Source organism: Ranitomeya imitator, chromosome 5 (genome assembly GCF_032444005.1).
Source record: "Ranitomeya imitator isolate aRanImi1 chromosome 5, aRanImi1.pri, whole genome shotgun sequence".
Lineage (NCBI taxonomy): Eukaryota > Metazoa > Chordata > Amphibia > Anura > Dendrobatidae > Ranitomeya > Ranitomeya imitator.
In genome coordinates this window covers 176,716,729-176,743,956 of record NC_091286.1, presented here as the reverse complement: position 1 = coordinate 176,743,956, position 27,228 = coordinate 176,716,729, and the positions used below count along the sequence as shown (strand labels likewise).

At 42.4% G+C, this 27,228-nt stretch overlaps 1 protein-coding gene across 1 annotated transcript in view; it reads left to right on the top strand.

The window, feature by feature from the left end:
* The window catches only part of TULP4 (TUB like protein 4), an 860,077-nt gene that overhangs the window by 629,681 nt on the left and 203,168 nt on the right, over positions 1 to 27,228 (top strand). The window contains exon 10 of the mRNA XM_069769358.1: positions 17,839 to 17,983. Coding sequence (XP_069625459.1) covers positions 17,839 to 17,983 — 145 coding nt within the window. The remainder of the gene's footprint in view (positions 1 to 17,838; positions 17,984 to 27,228) is intronic.

The following is a 27,228-nucleotide window of genomic DNA, read 5'->3' as shown; positions in this document are numbered from 1 at the left end:
CCTGAGTCTGTCTTCCTTGCTCCTTGTCTATGTTCCAGTGTTGGATCTGAGCTACTGCATCTTTCCTTGGGCCTGCTGCTCTGCTAGATAAGTGCTTCTAGTTTGTTTTCTGTTTTTTCTGTCCAGCTTGTTATTATCTTTTGCTGGAAGCTCTGAGAAGCAAAGGGGTGCACCGCCGTGCTGTTAGTTCGGCACGGTGGGTCTTTTTTGCCCCTTTGCGTGGTTTTCGTTTTAGGGTTTTTTGTAGACTGCATAGTTCTCTTTGCTATCCTCGCTCTGTCTAGAATATCGGGCCTCACTTTGCTGAATCTATTTCATTCCTACGTTTGTCTTTTCATCTTGCTAACAGTCATTATATGTGGGGGCTGCCTATTCCTTTGGGGTATTTCTCTGAGGTAAGTCAGGCTTGTATTTCTATCTTCAGGCTAGTCAGCTCCTCAGGCAGTGCCGAGTTGCATAGGTAGTGATAGGCGCAATCCACTGCTGCTTCCAGTTGTGTGAGGACAGTTCAGGTACTGCAGTCTACAGAGATTCCACGTCTCAGAGCTCGTCCTATTGTTTTGGGTTTTTGCCAGATCTCTGTATGTGCGCTGATTACTGCACGCTGTGTTGCCTGATTGCCAGCCATAACAGTACAAGGAGCCCCCTTCCATTTGACCAGATACTGGAGTTTCCGTCTAGAGACACGAGAATCCAAAATCTTCTCCACAATATACTCCAATTCCCCCTCCACCAAAACAGGGGCAGGAGGCTCCACAGATGGAACCATAGGTGCCACGTATCTCCTCAACAACGACCTATGGAATACATTATGTATGGAAAAGGAGTCTGGGAGGGTCAGACGAAAAGACACCGGATTGAGAATCTCAGAAATCCTATACGGACCAATAAAACGAGGTTTAAATTTAGTTGAGAGGAATTGATGCTACACCTCTGGCCAAGAATAAGCCTCAGTACTGGGCCCAGCTGACCATGTGCATGGCTCCTGCACATCAGGAAGTTATTCGCTTTTTGGTACTGCATAATTTGCATGATGTGGTCGTGTTGGGGTTGCCATGGCTACAAACCCATAATCCAGTATTGGATTGGAACTCTATGTCGGTAACCAGCTGGGGTTGTCAGGGAGTACATGGTGATGTTCCATTTTTGTCTATTTCGTCATCCATTCCATCTGACATCCCAGAGTTCTTGTCGGACTTTCAGGATGTATTTGAAGTGTCCAAGTCTGATGCCCTTCCTCCGCATAGGAATTGTGATTGTGCTATCGATTTGATTCCTGGTAGTAAATTCCCTAAGGGTCGTTTATTTAATTTGTCCGTACCTGAACACACCGCTATGCGCAGTTATGTGAAGGAGTCCCTGGAGAAGGGACATATTCGCCCATCGTCGTCACCATTGGGAGCAGGGTTCTTTTTTGTAGCCAAGAAGGATGGTTCGCTAAGACCGTGTATTGATTACCGCCTTCTTAATAAGATCACTGTTAAGTTTCAGTATCCCTTGCCATTGATTTCTGACTTGTTTGCTCGGATTAAGGGGGCTAGTTGGTTTACTAAGATTGATCTTCGTGGTGCGTATAATCTGGTGAGAATCAGGCAGGGAGATGAATGGAAAACGGCATTTAATACGCCCGAGGGTCATTTTGAGTATCTGGTGATGCCGTTCGGACTTGCCAATGCTCCATCTGTTTTTCAGTCTTTTATGCATGACATTTTTCGTGAGTATCTGGATAAATTCTTGATTGTTTACTTGGATGACATTTTGATCTTCTCAGATGATTGGGAGTCTCATGTAAAGCAAGTCAGAATGGTTTTCCAGGTACTGCGTGCTAATTCCTTGTTCGTGAAGGGATCAAAGTGTCTCTTCGGTGTGCAGAAAGTTTCATTTTTGGGGTTCATCTTTTCCCCTTCTACTATCGAGATGGATCCGGTTAAGGTTCAGGCCATCCAGGATTGGACTCAGCCGACATCTCTAAAAAGTTTGCAGAAATTCCTGGGCTTTGCTAATTTTTATCGTCGCTTCATCTGTAATTTTTCTAGCATTGCCAGACCATTGACCGATTTGACCAAGAAGGGTGCTGATTTGGTTAATTGGTCTTCTGCTGCCGTGGAAGCTTTTCAGGAGTTGAAGCGTCGTTTTTGCTGTGCCCCTGTGTTGTGTCAACCTGATGTTTCTCTTCCGTTCCAGGTCGAGGTTGATGCTTCTGAGATTGGTGCAGGGGCGGTTTTGTCACAGAGAGGTTCTGGTTGCTCAGTGTTCAAACCATGTGCTTTCTTTTCCAGGAAATTTTCTGCTGCTGAGCGTAATTATGATGTGGGCAACCGAGAGTTGCTGGCCATGAAGTGGGCATTTGAGGAGTGGCGTCATTGGCTTGAGGGTGCTAAGCATCGCGTGGTGGTTTTGACTGATCATAAGAACCTTACTTATCTTGAGTCTGCCAAGCGCTTGAATCCTAGACAGGCCCGTTGGTCGTTATTTTTTGCTCGTTTTGATTTTGTGATTTCATACCTTCCGGGCTCTAAAAATGTGAAGGCGGATGCTCTGTCTAGGAGTTTTGTGCCCGACTCTCTGGGGTTATCTGAGCCGGCGAGTATCCTCAAGGAAGGAGTCATTGTGTCTGCCATCTCCCCTGATTTGCGGAGAGTGTTGCAGAAATTTCAGGCTAATAAACCTGATCGTTGTCCGGCCGAGAAACTGTTCGTCCCTGATAGGTGGACTAGTAAAGTTATCTCTGAACTTCATTGTTCGGTGCTGGCCGGTCATCCAGGAATCTTTGGTACCAGGGAGTTGGTTGCTAGATCCTTTTGGTGGCCGTCTCTGTCGCGGGATGTGCGTGCTTTTGTGCAGTCCTGTGGAATTTGTGCTAGGGCTAAGCCCTGCTGTTCACGTGCCAGTGGGTTGCTTTTGCCCTTGCCGGTCCCGAAGAGGCCTTGGACACATATTTCGATGGATTTCATTTCTGACCTTCCCGTTTCTCAAAAGATGTCTGTCATTTGGGTGGTCTGTGATCGCTTTTCTAAAATGGTCCATCTGGTGCCCTTGGTTAAATTGCCTTCCTCCTCTGATTTGGTGCCTTTGTTCTTCCAGCATGTGGTTCGTTTACATGGCATTCCTGAGAATATTGTTTCTGACAGAGGTTCCCAGTTTGTCTCAAGGTTCTGGCGAGCCTTTTGTGGTAGGATGGGCATTGACCTATCTTTTTCCTCGGCCTTCCATCCTCAGACTAATGGCCAGACCGAACGAACCAATCAGACCTTGGAAACATATCTGAGATGTTTTGTTTCCGCTGACCAGGATGATTGGGTGTCATTTTTGCCGTTGGCTGAGTTCGCCCTTAATAATCGGGCCAGCTCGGCTACCTTGGTCTCTCCATTTTTCTGCAATTCTGGGTTCCATCCTCGTTTCTCTTCAGGACAGGTTGAGTCTTCGGACTGTCCTGGTGTGGATTATGTGGTGGACAGGTTGCAGCAGATCTGGACTCAGGTAGTGGACAATTTGACCTTGTCCCAGGAGAAGGCTCAGCTTTTCGCTAATCGCAGACGCCGTGTGGGACCCCGACTTCGTGTTGGGGATCTGGTTTGGTTATCTTCTCGTCATATACCTATGAAGGTTTCCTCTCCTAAATTTAAACCTCGTTTTATTGGTCCGTATAGGATTTCTGAGATTCTCAATCCGGTGTCTTTTCGTCTGACCCTCCCAGACTCCTTTTCCATACATAATGTATTCCATAGGTCGTTGTTGAGGAGATACGTGGCACCTATGGTTCCATCTGTGGAGCCTCCTGCCCCTGTTTTGGTGGAGGGGGAATTGGAGTATATTGTGGAGAAGATTTTGGATTCTCGTGTCTCTAGACGGAAACTCCAGTATCTGGTCAAATGGAAGGGTTATGCTCAGGAAGATAATTCCTGGGTTTTTGCCTCTGATGTCCATGCCCCAGATCTTGTTCGTGCCTTTCATGTGGCTCATCCTGGTCGGCCTGGGGGTTCTGGTGAGGGTTCGGTGACCCCTCCTCAAGGGGGGGGTACTGTTGTGAATTCTGTGGTCACAAGTGGTATTGCAGTCTCTGGGCGTCCTCCCTCAGGTGTTTTGGTGAGCTCGTTGGCTGCCTTGCTATTTAGCTCCACCTGAGTCTGTCTTCCTTGCTCCTTGTCTATGTTCCAGTGTTGGATCTGAGCTACTGCATCTTTCCTTGGGCCTGCTGCTCTGCTAGATAAGTGCTTCTAGTTTGTTTTCTGTTTTTTCTGTCCAGCTTGTTATTATCTTTTGCTGGAAGCTCTGAGAAGCAAAGGGGTGCACCGCCGTGCTGTTAGTTCGGCACGGTGGGTCTTTTTTGCCCCTTTGCGTGGTTTTCGTTTTAGGGTTTTTTGTAGACTGCATAGTTCTCTTTGCTATCCTCGCTCTGTCTAGAATATCGGGCCTCACTTTGCTGAATCTATTTCATTCCTACGTTTGTCTTTTCATCTTGCTAACAGTCATTATATGTGGGGGCTGCCTATTCCTTTGGGGTATTTCTCTGAGGTAAGTCAGGCTTGTATTTCTATCTTCAGGCTAGTCAGCTCCTCAGGCAGTGCCGAGTTGCATAGGTAGTGATAGGCGCAATCCACTGCTGCTTCCAGTTGTGTGAGGACAGTTCAGGTACTGCAGTCTACAGAGATTCCACGTCTCAGAGCTCGTCCTATTGTTTTGGGTTTTTGCCAGATCTCTGTATGTGCGCTGATTACTGCACGCTGTGTTGCCTGATTGCCAGCCATAACAGGGGTGCTGTTTTTAAAATTGTATCACTTGTGGGGATTTCTCTATATATAGGACCCCCAAATTCACTTCAAACATGGATAGGTCCCTAAAAAAATACATTTTGTAAATTTCCTTGAAAAAAATTTAAATTGTTGATACATTTTTAATCCTCCTAAAATGCTAACAAAATAAAATAACATTTTGCAAATGGTGCTGTTGTAAAGCAGACATGTGGGAAATGTTATTTATTAATGTTTTGCTGTGGTATGACTATCGGGATTAAAGGGATAATCATTCAAAGTTTGAAAATTGTAAATTTTTTAACATTTTTTTCAAATTTCTGATATTTTTTATAAATAAACATAAAGCATATCAACCTAAATTTACCATTATCATAAAGTATAATGTGTCACGAAAAAACAATCTCAAAATCACTGGGCTTTGTTGAAGCATTCCAGAGTTATTACCACATAAAGTAACACTGGTCAGATTTCAAAAATTTGGCTCCGTCACTAAGGGGTTAAATATCAGACACAGTTCACGGAAGAAAACACCAGATAAAGTTTTTAACTGAAGATCTTTGTTATTAAGGGCAAAAGAAATCGAAACCTACAGGGCCCTGTGTGAAAAAGTGATTTCCCTCTTCCCCCCTTAAAGCAAATTAATTGTGGTTTATCACATCTTTGGGAAGCTGAATTCAAATTCCCTTTACACTGAAGCATGATTACTGCCACACCTGTTCTCAATCAAGAAATCACTCAAATATTATTATTATTTATTGTTATAGCGCCATTTATTCCATGGCGCTTTACATGTAATGAGTGGTATACATAATAAAAACAAGTACAATAATCTTAAACAATACAAGCCATAAATGGTACAGGAGGAGAGAGGAACCTGCCCACGAAGGCTCAAAATCTACAAGGGATGGGCGAGAATACAGTAGGCGAGGGTAGAGCTGGTCATGCAGCGGTTTGGTCGATCGGTGATTACTGCAGGTTATAGGCTTGTCGGAAGAGGTGGGTCTTCAGGCTCTTTTTGAAGGTTTCGATGGTAGGTGAGAGTCTGATATGTTGTGGTAGAGAGTTCCAGAGTAGGGGTGATGCGCGAGAGAAATCTTGCATGCGATTGTGGGAAGAGGAGATAAGAGGGGAATAGAGAAGGAGATCTTGTGAGGATCGGAGGTTGCGTGCAGGAAAGTACCGGGAGACGAGGTCACAGATGTATGGAGGAGACAGGTTGTGGATGGCTTTGTATGTCATGGTTAGGGTTTTGTACTGGAGTCTATGGGCAATGGGGAGCCAGTGAAGGGATTGACAGAGGGGAGAAGCTGGGGAATAGCGGGGGGACAGGTGGATTAGTCGTGCAGCAGAGTTTAGAATAGGACCTGCCTGACAAAGGGAAGTAGACCAAAATACCCTCAAAAGCTATACATCATGCCACGGTTCAAAGAAATTCTGGAACAAATGAGAAACAAAATAATTGTGATCTATCAGTCTAGAAAAGGTTATAAAGCCATTTCTAAAACTTTGGGACTCCAGCAAACCACATTGAGAGCGATTATCCTCAAATTGGCGAAAACAAGGAACAGTGGTGAACCTTCCCAGGAGTGACCGGACGACCAAAATTACCCCAGGAGCACAGCGACAACTTATCCAAGAGGTTACAAAAGAGCCCAGAACAACATCCAGGCCTCAATTACCTCAGTTGAGATCAGTGTTCATTACTCCACGATAAAGAGACTGGGCAAAAATGTCATGCATGGCAGAGTTCCAAAACGAAAACCCACTGCTGAGCAATAAGAACATAAAGGCTCATCTCCGTTTTTGCCAGAAAACATCTTGATTATCCCTAAGACTTTTGGTTAGAATGCTCTATGGACTGACGAGACAATAGTTGAACTTTTTGGAAGGTGTATGTCCCATTACATCTGGCATAGAACTAACACAGCATTTCAGAAAAGGAACATCTCACCAACAATAAAATATTGTGGCATTTTGTGTTTACTTGTGTTATCTTTGTCTAATATTTAAATTTGTTTGCTGAGCTGAAACAAATAAGTGTGACAAACATGCAAAAGAATAGGAAATCAGGAAGAGGGCATACACTTTCACACAACTGTATATATACCGGTACCTCATTTAATCCTTATGTGTCTGATGTTTTGCTGGTATGGTCATAGATGACGACCTTACTGAATTTCATCAGATACATAAATAACAACGCTGATAATATTTTGTTCCCATTCAACAGACATCCTGCTCATATTCCTGTTTTGGTTTTTTTGTTATATGGAGAGATGTTAAAAATTAAAAGGTTTGCACAGAAATTTATAGAAAACCAATAGCTGGTAATTCTATGTTTTATGCTACTAGTTGTCACCCAAGACATGTCATACAGAATCTACTAGTAGGATGATATGTGAGGGCAAAGAGATGCTGTACCACAGAAAAACAATATTCACATGAATGTTCTATTATAGATAACCGTTTTTTGTTTTTAAAGAGGATATTCAGAGCAAGCTTTAGGCTGTGTTCACACGTTGCGTTTTTTTAGCGTTTTTTTCGCGTTTTTTCCCGATAAAAAAACACTATAAAACCGCAAAAAAAACCGCATACAATAAGCATCCCATCATTTAGAATGAATTCCGCATGTTTTGTGCACATGATGCGAAAAAAAGCATCGCGGCAAAAAAACGCAGCATGTTCATTAATTTTCCGTTTTTTTGCGGATTTCCCACTCCAAAATGCATTGGGAAGTGTCCGGAAAAAAACGCGTCAAAGCCGCGGCAAAAAACGCGTCAAAACCGCGGCAAAATCGTGGCAAAAACGCATGCGGTTTTCTTGCGGATTTCTTGCAGAAAATGTTCGGAATTCTCAGAAATTTTCTGCAAGAAATCCTGACGTGTGCACATAGCCTTAGGCTATGTGCACACGTCAGGATTTCTGGCAGAAATTTTCCTGACAAAAACCTGACATTTCTCCCGGAAATCCGCATGCGTTTTTCTTGCGTTTTTGATGCGTTTTTTCTTGCGTTTTTTCCAAATGCTTTAAATACAGTGAAAAAAACGCAAAATTAATGAACATGCTGCTTTTTTTTTACCGCGATGCGTTTTTTATCGCGGAAAAAAGCGCATTTTGTGCACAAAAATTGCAGAATACATTGTAAGTGATAGGATGCATATGTCTGCAGTTTCTAATGCGGTTTTATCGCGTTTTTATCAGGAAAAAACGCGAAAGAACCTGAACGTGTGCACATACCCTTAATCTCAGCAAAAATAGCTAATTCCTAATCAATAACATACACAAAAAAAGGCAAAATATACATAAAATAATCCTATATTTTTCCACTCAGTATAGTAATTCTTAATATCAAATTACCAATATTATTAAAAAAATATTTACCTGATTTGTACACTGATAATTCTTTGCAAAATATTCTACAAACACTTAACAAATTTGTTTCTAGGTGGAACCACTATAAGTAACATTATATTCTCAAATGACCATACTAATAAACAGGGATGGACACTGACAGCTTTGGGCCCCTGTGCAAGAAATGTGTCTAGGCTCTCCTCTTTTTATGGCGACAAAGCTACAGATGCATATACAGTTATATGAAAAAGTTTGGGCACCCCTATTAATCTTAAGCTTAATGTTTTCTAAAAATAGTTTTTTTTGCAACAGCTATTTCAGTTTCATATATCTAATAACTGTTGGACACAATAATGTTTCTGCCTTGAAATGAGGTTTATTGTACTAACAGAAAATGTGCAGTCTGCATTTAAACAAAATTTGACAGGTGCATAAGTATGGGCACCCTTATCATTTTCTTGTTTTAAATACTCCTACCTACTTTTTACTGACTTACTAAAGCACTTTTTTTGGTTTTCTAACCTCATTGAGCTTTGAACTTCATAGCCAGGTGTATGCAATCATGAGAAAAGCTACTTAAAGTGGTCACTTGCAAGTTGTTCTCCTGTTTGAATCTCCTCTGAAGAGTGGCATCATGGGCTCCTCAAAACAATTGTCTAATGATCTGAAAACAACGATTATTCAACATAGTTGTTCAGGGGAAGGATACAAAAAGCTGTCTCAGAGATTTAACCTGTCAATTTCCACTGTGAGGAACATAGTAAGGAAATGGAAAAACACAGGTACAGTTCTTGTTAAGGCCAGAAGTGGCAGGCCAAGAAAAACATCAGAAAGGCAGAGAAGAAGAATGGTGAGATCAGTCAAGGACAATCCTCAGACCACCTCCAGAGAGCTGCAGCATCAACTTGCTGCAGATGGTGTCACTGTGCATCGGTCAGCTATACAACGCACTTTGCACAAGGAGAAGCTGTATGGGAGAGTGATACGAAAGAAGCAAGCACGCCACAAACAGAGTTGGCTGAGATATGCAAAAGCACATTTGGAGAAACCAATTTCTTTTTGGAAGAAGGTCCTGTGGACTGATGAAACCAAGATTGAGTTGTTTGGTCATACAAAAAGGTGTTCTGCATGGCGGCCAAAAAACACAGCATTCCAAGAAAAACACTTGCTACCCACAGTAAAATTAGGTGGAGGTTCCATCATGCTTTGGGGCTGTGTGGCCAATGCCGGCACCGGAAATCTTGTTAAAGTTGAGGGACGCATGGATTCCTCTCAGTATCATCAGATTCTTGACAATAATGTTCATGAATCAGTGACAAAGTTGAAGTTATGCAGGGGATGGATCTTTCAGCAAGACAATGATCCAAAACATCGCTCTAAATCTACTCAGGCATTCATGCAGAGGAACAATTACACTGTTCTGGAATGGCCATCCCAGTCCCCAGACCTGAATATCATTGAACATCTGTGGCATCATTTGAAGAGGGCTGTCCATGCTCGGCGACCATCAAACTTAACTGAACTGGAATTGTTTTGTAAAGAGGAATGGTCAAAAATACCTTCATCCAGGATCCAGGAACTCATTAAAAGCTACAGGAAGCGACTAGAGGCTGTTATTTTTGCAAAAGGAGGATCTACTAAATATTAATGTCATTTTTCTGGTGGGGTGGCCATACTTATGCACCTGTAAAATTTTGTTTGAATGCAGATTGCACATTTTCTGTTAGTACAATAAACCTCATTTCAAGGCAGAAACATTACTGTGTCCAAAAGTTATTAGATATATGAAACTGAAATAGCTGTTGCAAAAAAAAACATTTTTTATAAAACATTAAGCTTAAGATTAATAGGGGTGCCCAAACTTTTTCATATACCTATATATCTACTATATAATTGTCTAAGGGTCACTTTCGTCTGTCCTTCTTTCTTTCTTTCTGTCAAGGATATTCATTCACTGATTGGTCTCGGCAGCTGCCTGTCATGGCTGCCGCGACCAATCAGCGACGGCCACAGTCTGATTAGTCCCTCCCTAAAACCCTGCAGTCAGTGCCCAAGCTCGCAGTCTCACCCTCCGCAGCCGCCGTACATGCCCTTCATCATCCCCGCAACTGTCTGATCACTGGTAATCACCGATCACTGCGCAGTTTTCCCTCTCCCCTGCTATTCATTACATGGTATAATGTCACCGCCAGTGATGATGTCACCAGTGATGACGTCCCTTCCCTTCAGGCGCTGCACATGCTGTCATCTCACCTGTACATATGCGGTCAGCGCGGCTGCAGGCTCCCGGGGCGGTGCGTGGACATGGTGACCTCCTCACGGTACCGGAGCCAGTGTCTCGGGCTCTCATGCAGCGGCGGCTGTGGCGGAGACCCCGGAGCATGAGAGGCGCCTGGTGAGTGGCTGACATTGCTCTTGCTTTGCTGAGAAGGAGCAGGGAAGAGGGAAGCACCGGCCGGAGGAGGAGGCTGCTTCTTCCTTACTACTGTGTCTTGCACCTTACTGTCCTATATTCCAGCCCATAGTTCTAAATTTGGGAACTACAAGTCCCAGCAGTCTGTCCAGAAGGATGATGGCATTATAGACCCACACCATACCTTCGTGTTGTGTTTTTTTTGTAACCTGTTACATACGTGGCTGCGCAATATACTACGTGGCTGGGCAATATACTACGTAACTGGGCAATATACTACGTGGCTGGGCAATATACTACGTGGCTGTGCTATATACTACGTGGCTGGGCAATATACTACGAGGCTGGGCAATATACTACATAACTGGGCAATATACTACGTGACTGGGCAATATACTACGTGGCTGGGCAATATACTACGTGACTGGGCAATATACTACGTGGCTGGGCAATATACTATGTAATTGGGCAATATACTACGTGGATGGGCAATATACTACGTGGCTGGGCAATATACTACGTGGCTGGGCAATATACTATGTAACTGGGCAATATACTACGCGGCTGGGCAATATACTACGTGGCTGGGCAATATACTACGTAACTGGGCAATATACTTCGTGGCTGTGCTATATACTACGTGGACATGCATATTATAGAATACTCGATGCGTTAGAATCGGGCCACCATCTAGTATATATATATCTTTCATAGTCTCCTTTATTATGTATATTGCTGTCCCTTATTACACAGCATGTACAGCACCGTACCTTACATATCGGATTATTTATAGCACCATTTTCTATATTACATACTGTTGTCTCTTGTTAGATATAAACTGCAGTGATAGCTGATGGAGCATGTGAAAGCTTCTTTTCTAATGGATGAGCTAATGGGCTGGTCTTCTGGTAAGATACTGCTCCACCAGTAGTCATTTTATATCTAACAAGAGATAATAAAGAGATGAAGTCGTAATTAACAAAAATACACTATGTAAGGGACAGAACTGTACATAACAAAAGAGGATGTTTTATAATAAGGTATCACCCTATACATAACTAGAAAGGATGGTACATAATAAGAGACAGTTGTTCTACATAATAAAAGAGGAAACTAAGGACGGCGCTATACATAATAAGTGAGTACACTATATACTAAGGGACTGTGCTATACATAATAAGGCTACATTCCCATATCCGTGTGCAGTGTCAGTGTGCTGCCCTCTTTTAGAGACGCATTGAGCATGTCCTATTCTGATCCTCAAAATTTGATCAGAACATGGATCTCACGACTACATATGAAATTTAATGTTTTTTATTTGATAAATTAAGGATATAATACCAAAATAAGAAATCAACAGAAAACAGAGGGATTTGAAGCAAAAAAGGGGCATCTACTTAGATTATGTTAATTTAATTATGATTAATTATAATGGTCTATGTATATGGTGCATATTATCAAAGTGTTTTGTCCAGTGTTTTTATCAGCAGTTATTTTTATATTTGCTTATTACTTATTATTATATTTGTTTAAATAAATTCCTGATGAAATAAGGATATCTCTTTAGATATTAGATGTTATTTAATGTTTACCAGCAACAATGGTTATAATTAACCATAATGAACTTAGCATAATCTAAGTAGCTATTATTTTGTTTTTGTTTTGAATTTATCAAATAAAGCATGTAAATTTCATATGTAGTCATGTTTCATATTTCTAGGTTGTATATTAGGATATGCAGCACATGTGCGCACATAGCTTTAGTGTCCTGTGTCCTGACTATTTAATAAAAGACCTTGAAAGCATCATAATGAATTTGGGGGTGGGAGAACATATTATTAGGTACTTAACATTCTCTGCCTCCTCCCAATTCAATTTAAGTCCCCGACAGTGTCTTCTCCCACTTTACAATTCATTTACAAAGTGTCTATGCACCTTACCCTCTCATTTCCCACTCTACTCCGCATTTTCCTCTACCACACATCCACATCCTATCATTTCCCTCTCATCCACATCCTATCATTTTCCTCTTCTCCACATCCCATCATTGTCCTCTCCTCCACATCCTATCATTGCCCTCTCCCACACATCATTGCCCTCGACTCGACATCCCATCATTGTCCTCTCCCATATATCCCATCATTGTCCTCTCCACACATCCCATCATAGTCCTCTCCCACACCACACACCACCCTTTCCTACACATCATTGCCCTCAACTTGACATCCCATCGTCCTCTCCCACATATCCCATCATTGTCCTCCTCCACATCCTATCATTGCCCTCTCCCACACATCCTTGCCATCAACTCAACATCCCATCGTTGTCCTCTCCCATTTATCCCATCATTGTTCCCTCCTCACACATCCCATCATTGTCCTCTCCTCCACATCCTATCATTGCCCTCTCCTACACATCATTGCCCGCAACTCGACATCCCATTTTTGTCCTCTCCCATATATCCCATCATTGTCCTCTCCACACATCCAATCATTGTTCTCCGTCTCAAATCCCATCATAGTCGTCTCTCACACAACACACCACCCTCATTGTCCACTCTGCAGTGCATTGAAAAAAACACACTCACCTCTCCGTCTGTTACCCTGAAGCATCGCTGCTTCTTTCTACAGCGCCAGCAACTTTCTATCTGACACAGGCCCGCACTGGATGGTGATGTCATCAAGCCTGTGTCAGAGAGAAAGCCCTAGGAAAGAAGCAGAAGACAGATTTGTGCAGCTGCGCTGTAATTCTCTTCTGTAAGCAGCAAAGCTGCAGAGATCGCTCCCTGCCTTCTGCATATGATGTAGGCAATTTGGCCATGGTCCCCCTGGAGCCGTGGGCTCCGAGCAATAGGCCATATTGCCCTCAGTATTACAAGCCTGCAAGAGCCCCCCTCCACAAGCTGCATTGGCTATATTTCCGCCCCTGCTAATCAAAATATAAATAAATATAAAACATCTAAAAACTGGTTATCAACTAATGCTTCTTACAAATGTGGCAAAAAAGCTTGCAGTTTATGTCCCTATATAGCTGACACAAAAAACTGTACTTTCACATCTACTAATAAAGAATTTAAAATGAATGCCTTCAATAATTATAGTACTCCAAAAGGAATAAATATTAAATGAGATCTTATGTATATCTATTGAAGTATCATATTCCATAAAGTACTCATTTATTATGAAGGGAAGAGAAAGGAAGGAGAAGGAAAGAAAAAATATACATTTTTTTTTTTCAATGCACAAATGTCTATCTTTTTATTTAGATACTACCTGAAGAGCCCGGCGTTGCCTGGGCATAGTAAATATTTGTGGTTAGTTATAGCACCTCACTTCTCTTATTTTCCCATCACGCCTCTCATTTAGCACCTCACTTCTCTAATTTTCTCCCTCACACCTCTTATTTTCCCCCTCACTCTTAATTCCCCCTCACTCCTCTCATTCCCCCCTCACTCCTCTCATTCCCCCCAACACTTGTCATTTCGACCTCACATCTGTCATTTTCCGATCACTCCACTCCACTATTTTCCCTCACTCCTCTCATTTTGCACTCACACCTTTTCATTTTCACCTCACACCTCTATTTTCACCTCACACCTCTCATTTTCCCCTCAGTATATGCATGTTTGTCATCTCCCTTATATATAGTATACACCTGTATGTCATCCTCCTGTATATTGCATATACCTATGTGTCATCTTCACCTGTATATAGTATATATCTGTATGTCATCTCTTCTGTATATAGTATACATAGTATATGCAATTGTTACCATCCACCTCTCGTGTCTCCCCTTTTCCTCATAGTTTGTAAGCTTGCGAGCAGGGCCCTCATTCCTCCTGGTATCTGTATTGAACTGTATTTCTGTTATGCTGTAATGTCTATTGTCTGTACAAGTCCCCTCTATAATTTGTAAAGCGCTGCGGAATATGTTGGCGCTATATAAATAAAAATTATTATTATTATTATTATATACCTGTATGTCATCTCCTATATATAGTATATACCTGTATGTCATCTCCTGTATATAATATATACCTGTATGTAATCTCCCCTGTATATAGTATATACCTGCTGTATGTCATCTCCTCCTGTATATGCCTATGTGTCATCTACTCTTTTATATAGTATATACCTGTATGTCATCTCCTCCTGTATATAGTATATACCTGTGTCATCTCCTCCTGCATATAATATATAAATGTATGTCATCTCCTCCTATATATAGCATATACCTGTATGTCATCTCCTGTATATAGTATATACCTGTATGCCATCTCAGACTCCTCCTGTATATAGTATATACCTGTATGTCATCTCCTCCTGTATATAGTATATACCTGTAAGTCATCTCCTCCTGTATATAGTATATACCTGTGTGTAATCTGCTCCTGTATATAGTATATACCTGTGTGTCATCTCCCCTGTATATAGTATGTACCTGTATGTCATCTCCTCCTGTATATAGTATATATATCTGTGTATCATCTCCTCCTGTATTAGACCTCGTTCACACGTTATTTGGTCAGTATTTTTACCTCAGTATTTGTAAGCTAATTTTGCAGCCTGATAAATCCCCAGCCAACAGGAAGCCCCCCTGGCAGTATATATTAGCACATACCCATAATAAACAGGTCATGTGACTGACAGCTGCCGTATTTCCTATATGGTACATTTGTTGCTCTTGTAGTTTGTCTGCTTATTAATCAGATTTTTTATTTTTGAAGGATAATACCAGATTTGTGTGTGTTTTAGGGCGAGTTTCATGTGTCAAGTTGTGTGTGTTGAGTTGCGTGTGGCAACATGCATGTAGCGACTTTTGTGAGATGAGTTTTGTGTGGCGACATGCGTGTAGCAACTTTGTGTGTCGAGTTGCATGTGACAGGTTAGTGTAGCAAGTTGTGTACAGCAAGTTTTGCGCGTGGCGAGTTTTATGTGTGGTGCATTTTGAGTATGTGCAAGTTTTGTGTGAGGCTACTTTTGCATGTGTTGCAACTTTTGTGCATGTGGCAATTTTTCCGCGTGTGCAAGTTTTGCATGTGACGAGTTTTCCATGAGGTGAGTTTTGCACATGTGGCGAGTTTTGCGTGAGCCTAGTTTTGCATGTGGCAAATTTTGCGCGTGGCGAGTTTTGAGTGGTGTCTTTTGTGTTTCGACTTTTATGTGGCGAGGTTGGTGTATGTGTGCTCAGGGTGGTATATGTGTTCAAGCACGTGGTAGTGTGTGGCGCATTTTGTGTGTGTGTGTTTATTTCCCCGTGTGTGGTGAGTATCCCATGTCGGGGTCCCACCTTAGCAACTGTACGGTATATACTCTTTGGCGCCATCACTCTCATTCTTTAAGTCCCCCATGTTCACATCTGGCAGCTGTCAATTTGCCTCCAACACTTTTCCTTTCACTTTTTCCCCATTATATAGATAGGGGCAAAATTGTTTGGTGAATTGGAACGCGCGGGGTTAAAATTTTGCCTCACAACATAGCCTATGACGCTCTCGGGGTCCAGATGTGTGACTGCGCAAAATTTTGTGGCTACAAAACTGGGGATGTGAGAACCACAAAAAACGACCACAACTGGTAATATACATAAAACTACTTTTATTTAGAACATATACACAGTAAAAAACAGACAAAGATGAAACAAAAGTGAACACATGGTGCGAAACACCACACCGAGCCGCCACTATGCAAAAAACATACCGACTGTATGACCTAGGTCCCCAAATCAAAGATGTATCTATAGATAATATAATATTATTACCTCTGGTAGAGGACCCTCGGTTGCAGCCCGGTCACAGACAGTACGTCTGTGACCGGGCTGCAACCGAGGGTCCTCTACCAGAGGTAATAATATTATTGTGCTAAGCGGGTGCTGTTTGCGACTAGTGGAGATACATGGTCATTTTGAGCTTATGCCTCTGATGGCGGTAGCATGAGGATGATGCACTTTGGTGTGGTGCACCGGATCTCTGTTTACTATGTGTATTCTGGGGCATCTTTTGCCCATATCTGGGCTGGGGTCGTTCAGTTAGAACCCAGTGGGGAATATTTGTATACAATGGTATGGACATTACCCTTCATCCCCGGAGTTACACTGGATACTGTTACATCTTTATAGTTGCATACTTGCCATAGGTATACCCTCTCTTTGGTTGCTGTATCCCCCTATAGATACATCTTTGATTTGGGGACTTAGGTCATACAGTTGGTATGTTTTTTGCATAGTGGCGGCTCGGTGTGGTGGTTCGCACCATGTGTTCACTTTTGTTTCATCTTTGTCTGTTTTTTACTGTGTATATGTTCTAAATAAAAGTAGTTTTATGTATATTACCAGTTGTGGTAGTTTTTTGTGGTTCTCACATCCCCAGTTGTGTTGTCTTTCTAACGACTTGGTGTATTATATATATCCGTTATAGACGCAATATTTTGAGTACTGTTACGTAATGTTGCTATATAATACCTTTCCTTTTGTAAAATTTTGTGGCTGTAGCTGCGACGGTGCAGATGCAAATCCCGGACACACACACACAGCTTTATGTATTAGATAAAATGGATTCTGTACATATTGGGATTGTACTATGAATAAGAACTGAATTGTTTGAAGCGCCTAAAGATCATTCCGAATATTTTTTACACTGTTTTTCAAGAATGTTTTTAATCTTTAATTGTAACATGGAATAATAGAAGACTTTGATTTTAATCATTACCTGTGGATGTGTTATTGGATTCACCCAACATTTGCACCTGCTGCCAGACAGTCTACAATTTTTGTTGTTTTTTTAACAAAGTTGATTTTTTTTTAAATTTGGAAAGGTTTTGCAGAGTCCTAAATAAATCTTAACTTTTACAGCTTGACTTTGTGGCTACGGAGGTTATGCTGAATGTGAGCTAGACATTTAAGTCGATCATATTATATAACTGTGCCTGGGGTATGTAGAAATATGTGGTGCATACAGAGAAAGCAGTAATCATACATGGGGGAAAAAAGTATTTTAATGTATTAAATTACTAATATTAAGGTTTAATTTACTGTTGTTCCACTGTCCAAAATGTTCTTCGCAGTACTGGAAAGAAGTGAAACATTCCCACAATTTTCCTGTTGTGCTTGTTTCCTTGCTTTTCTTCATCTGGTTGTGTACCAGCTGTAGGTTAATTATGATGGTTAGAATTTTGCATCCTTATGGACAAACCAGCGAGAGTGGGTTGTTAATAGCTAGGACGGATTGTTTGTATATAATAAGTAATTGGAGCAAGGTCTACATTATTTGAAGATGTGATGCCCTACCTTAAAATATTTCATATTTTCTTTTTCTGTTTTTGCCAGATGAAATTTACAGCAAAGGATTGATATCAACTGTTATTGATAGCTGTAATTGTTCTGACTCCAGTGACATCGAGTTGAGTGATGACTGGGCGGCCAAGAAATCTCCAAAGATTACAAGAGCAAGCAAATCCCCCAAATTACCCAGGTCTTGGAACACTATTTTTATTTATATCTTTACAGGAAAAAGTGCCAGTGATGCCCATAGCAGAGAATGAGATCAATAGTTTTCATACTGGGTTCACGTGAGCAGTAGAGTGGCACTCAGCACAATGGCTATAGTTGTGTGGTGCAATTATTGCCTATGTGGATTTTACAGTTGAAACATATTTCTTGATTGTTTCACCTATAAAATCAACCTCACTGACACTGGTCAGTTCCATTGAGTCACACCACCTTATCGTGAGCCCGCCCTTATTTCTCTTTTTATGCATGAACCCCTTGTGTCAGCTGGTGAGAAGTGGTATGTTGCCTGTCTGTGCTTCTTTTTAACAAACTGATACCTGTGTGCATGGTAAATTGATATAGGCATTTTCAACACTACATGTCTAGGTTGGTATGTACATCTTGGCTAATTAGTAAATTTAACCATGTAATTATTGTACAGGTTGTCACCTTTCCGGTTTATAAGATTTCTGCCTTGCTAGTTGTCAGATGGAAAGTGAATGCATTGTCCCAAGAGTAAAATTTGATTGAAGAGAAAAATTGGCCTTAGATTAGTCATGAATATAAATTTTGGGGATTTAAAGAGTACAGCACAATTTTGTATTGGGCAGTAACACAGATTAAATTTATACCTTTGACAAAGAAATCTGCTTTGTAGTTCTTTAATCCCTTCACAACATATGACATACATTCACATATGTCGTGCCCCTGAATTTGATGCTGGCCGATACTGTGACCCCGCATCTTTCCCAGCAAATGATGGCTGATTCAATCAGTCATCACGTGCCTTTGGCAACTGTGGGTGGAGCTTTGCCTGCAGCTGTTAACCTGTTAAATGTTGCTGTCAATCTCTGACCACAGCATTTAACATGCACCAGCAAGGGGCTGCATCATTCCAATTGCCCATCGCCTGTGATGTGATCGCAAGGCATCGATGGGTTTCCATGACAGCCAAAGGACTGCTGAAGACCTCCGTGCTTGTACCACATCACATTTGAAGTCACTTTGAGGGGTCTATATGATAGAAAATACCCAAGTGTAACGCCACTCTAAAACTGCATCCCTTAAGGTGCTCAAAACCACATTCAAGAAGTTTATTAACCCTTCAGGTGTTTCACAGGAATTTTTGGAATGTTTAAAAAAATGAACATTTAACTTTTTCACAAAAAATTACTTGATATCCAATTTGTTTTATTTTACCAAGGTTAACAAGAGAAATTGGACCCCAAAAGTTGTTGTACAATTTGTCCTGAGTACAGTGATACCCCATATGTGGGGGGGAACCACTGTTTGGGCGCATGGCATAGCTCAGAAGTGAAGGAGCGCCTTTTGACTTTCCAATTAAAAATTGGCTGGATTTGAGATAGGACGCCATGTCTCGTTTGGAGAGCCCCTAATGTGCCTAAACAGTGGAAACTCCCCACAAGTGCGCTTATTTTGGAAAGTAGACCCCCTAAGAAACTTATCGAGATATGTGGTGAGCACTTTGACTCACCAAGTGCTTCACAGAAGTTTATAATGTAGAGCCGTAAAAATAAAAAATCACATTTTTTCACAAAAATGATCTTTTTGCCCCCCAATTTTTTATTTTCCCAAGGGTAACAGGAGAAATTGGACACAAAAAGTTGTTGTGCAATTTATCCTAAATACGGTGATACCCCATATGTGCGGGGTAGACTACTGTTTGGGTGCATGACAGAGCTCGGAAGGGAAGGAGCGCCATTTGACTTTTCGTTGCAAAATTGACTGGAATTGAGATATCACGCCATGTCGCGGTTGGAGAGCTCCTGATGTGCCTAAACAGTGGAAACTCCCCACAAGTGACACCATTTTGGAAAGTAGACCCCCTAAGGAACTTATCTAGATGTGTTGTCAGAACTTTAAACCCCAAGTGTTTCACTACAGTTTATAACGCAGAGCCGTGAAAATAAAAAATCATTTTTTCCTAAAAAAAAAAAAATTTTTTTTAGCCCCCAAATTTTTATTTCCCCAAAGGTAACAGGAGAAATTGAAGCCCAAAAGTTGTTTTCCAATTTGTCTTGAGTACACGGATACCCCATATGTGGGGTGGAACCACCGTTTGGGTGCATGGCAGAGCTCGGAAGGGAAGAAGCGCCGTTTGGAATGTAGACTTAGATAGAATGGTCTGCTGCTGTCACATTGCGTTTGCAGAGCCCCTGATTTACTTAAAGAGAAGAAACCCCCCACAAGTGACCCAATATTGGAAACTAGACCCCCCAAGGAACTTATCTAGATGTGTTGTGAGAACTTTGAACCCCCAAGTGTTTCACTACAGTTTATAACGCAGAGCTGTGAAAATAAAAAAAAATTCCCACAAAAATGATTTTTTTAGCCCCCAAATTTTTATTTTCCCAAGGGTAACGAGAAATTGGACCCCAAAATTTGTTGTACAATTTGTCTTGAGTACGCAGATACCCCATATGTGGGGGGAACCACTGTTTGGGCGCATGGCTGAGCTCGGAAGTGAAGGAGCGCTGTTTGATTTTCCAATTCAAAATTGGTTGGAATTGAGATTGGACGCCATGTCACGTTTGGAGAGTCCCTGATGTGCCTAAACAGTGGAAACCCCCCAATTCTAACTCCAACCCTAACCCAAACACACCCCTAACCTTAATCCCAACCCTAACCACACCCCTTACCCCGACACACCCTTAACCCCAACACATCCCTAATCCCAACCCTAGCCACACCCCTAAACCTAATCCCAGCCATAACCCTAACCACACCCCTAACCCTGACACACCTAACTCTAATCCCAACCGTAAATGTAATACAAACCCTAACTTTAGCCCCAATCCTAACTTTAGCCCTAACCCTAATGGGAAAATACAAATAAATACCTTTTTTAAATTTTATAATTTTTTCCCTAACTAAGGCGGTCATAAAGGGGGGTTAGATTTACTATTTATAGTGGGTTTTTATATTTGGCAGCTGTCACACATTAAAAGACGCTTTTTATTGCAAAAAAGTCATGTGACGTCTTGTTTTTTGCGGGACGACTTGGCATTTTTATTGGTACCATTTTTGGGCACGTGACATTTTTTGTTCCCTTTTTATTCCGATTTTATTGAGGCAGAATGAACAAAAACCATCAATTCCTGAATTTCTTTGGGGGAGGCGTTTATACCGTTCCACGTTTGGTAAAATTGATAAAGCAGTTGTATTCTTCGGGTCAGTACGATTACAGCGATATCTCATTTCTATCATTTTTTTATGTTTTGGCGCTTTTATACAATAAAAACTATTTTATATAAAAAATAATTATTTTTGCAACGCTTTATTCTGAGGGCTATAATTTTTTTATTTTTTCGCTAATGACGCTGTATGGCGGCTCGTTTTTTTGCTGGACAAGATGACGTTTTCAGCAGTACCATGTTTATTTATATCCGTCCTTTTGATCGCGTGTTATTCCACTTTTTGTTCGGCGGTATGATGATAAAGCATTGTTTTCTGCATCGTTTTATTTTTTTTTACAGTGTTCACTAAAGGGGTTAACTAGTGGGATAGTTTTATACGTCGGGTCGTTGCGGACGCGGCAATACTAAATATGTGTACTTTTATTGTTTTTTTTATTTACATAAAGAAATGTATTTATTGGAACAATATTTGTTTATTTCTTTCTTTATTTAGAATTTTTTTTAATATATATTTTTTAGACAGTGTAAATTTTTTTTTTTTTACTTCGTCCCAGGGTGGGACATCACGGTATAGTGTCAGATCACTGATCTGACACTTTGCAGAGCACTGTGTCAGATCTGCGATCTGACAGGCAGTGCAGGAGGCTGCAATCATGTTTGGTCGCAGTGTTCCAGGGGTTAAAGTGCCTGGAGCGGTCCGTAACCACTCCTGGCACATAGTGCCGAATGTCAGCTGTGATAATCAGCTGACACCCAGCCGCGATCGGCCGCCCTCCCCCCATCAGAGCGGCTGATCTGGTATGATGTATTATCCTGTCCATGGGAATTAAGTCCCAGGACATGTTTGGTATCTGCGTACTGACCTGGAGAATCATACTGCCAGTCAGTTTTACTGTGCACAAGATCTGATTAGCAGAAAACTTAAAATGATGATTAAAAACAACAACAAATTACTATTCCCGTCTATATTCATTACCCTCCACTCTACCCATAGACCAGATTGATAGATCTGAAAGACTCAAAACTTACTTGGACTCCTGTCAATTACCAGCCTTGAGTGCGGAAGCCCTTTTAACACTAAACAACATAATAACCGAAGAAGAACTGGAGAATACAATTAAAGAATTGCCCCAGGACCTGATGAGTTCACATATTTATACTACAAAACATTCCAGAAAGAATTAATGGCTTTTGTTACCGCTCTTTAATTCCTTCATGTCGGGTTCTCCCATTCCCCCCTCTATGCTGAGTTCACATATCACAGTAATACATAAAGAGGGAAAGGACCCTGCTGATTGCGCCAGCTATTGTCCTATATCCCTACTAAATGCCGATCTTAAAATATTTACTAAAATCCTGGCTAACAGATTGAGTTTGCTTCTTCCGGATTTAATCCATAAAGATCAGGTCGTTTTTGTGGCAAATAGGCAAGCAGGTGATAACACTAGACGTACTATAGATCTTATTGATGTCCTTGAAAAAAATGGGCAATCTGGTCTTCTGCTCAGTTTAGATGCTGAGAAGGCATTCGACCGACTGAGTTGGCCTTTTTTATTTGCGTCTTTACGCAGGTTTGGCCTGTTGGGTCCATTTCTTCAGGCTATACAAGATTTATATTCCTTGCCCAATGTTGTGGTTAAACTCCCACATGCGTCTTCCTCTCGTATCAATATCTGAAATGGATCTAGACAGGGGTGTCCTCTCTCTCCCCTGCTGTTTGTCCATTGTATAGAGCCCTTGGCTTCCAAAATAAGGAATAATCCAGATATCCAGGGCATTAAGGTACGGGAGCGAGAGAGTTCAAGTTGTCTCTATTTGTGGATGATATTTTCCTCACCAACCCACACATTTCCCTCCCCAATCTTCAATCTACTTTGACAGAATATGGACTACTCTCAGGGTACAAGGTAAATACAACAAAGGCTGAAGCTCTCCCAATTAACTTACCGTGCGCAATGGTGGACGCTCTGAAATCAAAGTTTAAATTTGCTTGGAAGGACACCAAAACTTAAATATTTGGGTATTTTCCTGACTGGCTCTTACGACTCCCTTTATAGACATAATTTCCCAGCCTTCTTTCAAGAGAATAATGGCTTACTTTCTAGATGGTCTAAACTTCCTCTCTCACTTTTTGGCAGCGCAAATGCGATCAAGATGTCTATTATACCTAACATTATACCTATACATGGAGGTTTTGCCGGTGCAGATCGCACGAGCAGTGTTGAGGAGGTTTCAGACTGTGCTTCTTAATTTTTTTTTTTTGGGGGGGGGGGGGTCAGAGACGTCATCAAATAGCTAAATCAGTCCTCACATCTCCAAAAACGCAGGGGGGTATTGCCTTTCCAGACATCTGGGGATATTACTTGACCATGCACCTTAGTAGGATACCAGCTTGGGCCTCCTTGCGGGCTTATAGCAAATGGGTAGAAATCGAGAAACTTTGGATGGCTCCAGCGCATCCCAATTCATTGCTATGGGGAGATGGGAGTACATGCTCCTCAATGCCACTGCTGGGCTCTATTGCATTTACAATAAAAATTTGGAGGATAAGCAGCAAGGCCTTTCCATTGATCTCCCCCAAGTCCCCTATGATCTCCTTCCTTTTTACACCCTCCATACCCGATAGTCTTACTGCAGCTATGACAGAACCATGGCTTCAAGCACAATTATTTTATTATTTTATTGTAGACCCCTTTAATAGAAATATTCTTCCTTTTCAGACTCTTAGAGAGCGGATTAAACTTCCACTTAGGACCTACTTCTCTGTAGTGAATTCTGTGGCAGAGCTCCCTCCTGTGGTCACAAGTGGTACTTCGGCTGATTCTTTCTGGGAGCTTCCGTTTGTGGAGGAAACTGGTACTGCTGCTTCTGAGTTTCCTCCCTCAGGTGATCTGGTGAGGTCGTTAGGTGCTTCTCTACTTAACCCCACCTAATGCTTTGATTCATGCTTCCTGTCAATGTTCCAGTGTTGGACTTGTGTTTCTCTGGATCATTCCTGTGGCCTGCTGCTCTGCATAGCTATGTGCTTCTTTGCTATTTGTTGCTATTTTTTCTGTCCAGCTTGTCAATTTGTTTTGCTGGAAGCTCTGGAACGCAAAGGGTGTACCTCCGTGCCGTTAGTTCGGTACGGAGGGTCTTTTTGCCCCTTTGCGTGGTTTTCTTTAGGGTTTTGTGTAGACCGCAAAGTTATCTTTCCTATCCTCGTTCTGTCTAGAATATCGGGCCTCACTTTGCTGAATCTATTTCATCCGTACGTTTGTCTTTTCATCTTACTCACAGTCATTATATGTGGGGGGCTGCCTTTTCCTTTGGGGTATTTCTCTGAGGCAAGGTAGGCTTATTTTTTCTATCTTCAGGCTAGTTAGTTTCTCAGGCTGTGCCGAGTTGCATAGGTAGCGTTAGGCGCAATCCACGGCTGCCTCTAGTTGTGTTTGGAGAGGATCAGGGATTGCGGTCTGCAGAGTTCCCACGTCTCAGAGCTCGTTCTATTATTTTGGGTTATTGTCAGATCACTGTATGTGCTCTGACCTCCATGTCCATTGTGATACTGAATTGCCTTTCATAACACTTCTCATACATACTTACAAATCCGCCACCTGGCCTTAACTTTATATAAAAACACAACGTTCCCTTTGAGCGACTCTGTAAAGGTAATCCCTCTACGAAGGGTTTGTTCACAGACATTTATAGTATACTGTTCACTCCGCCATCAGACCCCCCTCCTAAACATGCTTACATGATTAAGTGGGAGACATACCTGGGGAGGGAACTTCCACTTCCTATCTGGCAGGTCATATGGTCTAAGGCAGCTAAATCGTCACCATGCAAAGCACAAAAGGAAAATCAGTACAAGATACTGATGCATTGGTATCATACGCCGGAGGTTTTACATAATATTTACCCTGCCACGTCGGATAAATGCTGGAGATGCCTGGGGGCTGTGGGCTCATTGCCACATATATTCTGGGATTGCCAGACTATATCCCCATTCTGGAAGAGACAGGGCCGGCGTCAGCACCCGGCACAGCGGGCAAATGCCGGGGCCCTGGGGAGAGGGGGGGGCCCACTCATGCTGTCATAGATACAGCTGGGAGAGCAGAGCAGGAGATAACATGCTCTCTCCCCCCACAAAGTCACGCTGGCTGCGTTCTCTTAACCCCTATGTGCCAGCTCTGACACAAGGATCTTCTCACTCAGTCAGTGCAGCCAGGCAGGCACACATAGGGGTTAACAGAAGGCAGTGTGACATTGTGGGCGGAGAGAGCACGTTCTCTGCTCTCCCCCCTGGGTGGCTGCAGACAGTGCTGAAGTTTATCAGATTCCGGAGCTCAGTCCTACTAGTGCCTGTCTGAGTGAGTGTTATGGTATCCAGCAGTGGTTGCAGTTGTGGCTCAGTCTGCTGCTGTCTTTCTCCACTGCCTAAAAATGTGGGTGATGTCTGGAGGAGCAGCTGGTGGGGTGCAGCCTGTAGCCGCCCAGCTCACCCAGAATACATGCATGCTGCACCAAACCTGCACCAGTGGGGTAGGAAGAAGCTTAACCCCTTCCCATCTGTATGAAGGTTATTGCTGAACCTTAAAGATAACAATCCGACCCGCATAAATGGGGTTAACCAGATGCCAGGAGGAAGGGGAGCTGCTGCCATGGATAAAACTGAGCTGTGGGCTGTAGGTTGGGGCCCCGTGGCCCCAGGCTGGTGACTGGAGGGACTCTGCCCAGTGCTGGCATGTGGGTGATTTCTGCTCTGGAGTCTCAGCTTCTCTCCTCCAGGTCACACTGTGCAGTCACAGCAACATTGGTTGTCTCTGTCCAGGTCCCAGCAGCTGCCACTGCTTCCACCAAGGACATGGCATCACTTAACCCTTCCCCTGCAGCCACCGGCAACAAATCCACATTATTCCTTGATTAAATCAGGTTCCAACCCAATAGAGGAGCAGACATTTCCTGCTGCCATTAGGGTCCGGGAGGGGGTGACATTGGCTGCCCTGCTACTCTGTAGTGGGAGGTGACAAGTGTAACATGGGGTAACGATGACAGAGAAATGCACAGGATAATAGTGAGCGCGACAGAGGGCAGTGTATGGTATGGAGCAGTCAGGGGGTGGGCTGCAGGATCCCCCCATACTGTACATGACTGCTCGGGACAGGGAGGCGTTTAATGAGCTTCTAATGACGGGGCACTAATTGGGTCATTAGGGTTTGTGGAAAGGATTCAGCATCAGGTCCCTCATTAATGCCCGAGCCGCCTGTTACTTTGTAGCACAGATCTGTTAGGGCCGCAAAACCAAACAATGTTGTTTATGTAGAAAAGTCTTTGTTTCATAGAAAAACTCAAAACAGAAAAGCACCTCTCCTGTATATATACACTGCACAGCACCTTTCCTCCTGTATATATACACTGCACAGCACCTCTCCTGTATATATACACTGCACAGCACCTTTCCTCCTGTATATATACACTGCAGAATCTACAATAGCTGTCACTCATGTAAGAAGTGAAATCTGGCATTGTACTATACATTTCTCTGCCGTATCTGTGCATCATAAATCGGGGTATGTGTTAAAGGGGGGGGCCCACTGAGACTCTTTCGCCCGGGGCCCTCGAAAACCTGGAGCCGGCCCTGGGAAGAGAGTACAGGGGTTGATTTCTCAGGTGTTAGATGTAGAGATTCCTCTGGATCCTGTGACTTTTTTGCTTAATGTTCCCCCCCCCCCTTCCGTGCCCATGACAAAGGGCCCTGCCAGGCTGCTCCTCTATATCCTAACATCAGGGAAGTGTCTATTAGCCTCGTACTGGAAGAAAAGATCAGCTCCCACTATGAAAAAAACTCCGGGTGAAGATTAAAGAAATGAGACGAATGGAGAATCTTACGGCCTGTATTAATAATCAACTTGATTTGTTCAATCGCATCTGGGCTCCATGGGATGACTATGTAACTAAGCTAACCAACTGATGTTACGTGCCTTTTTTCTTTCTTTCTGTGTCTTTTCCCCTCCCTGACTTTTTCCCTATCACTTCCCTGTACCCCTTCTACTCTTAGATGATGCATTAGATGTTTACCCTAATTTTA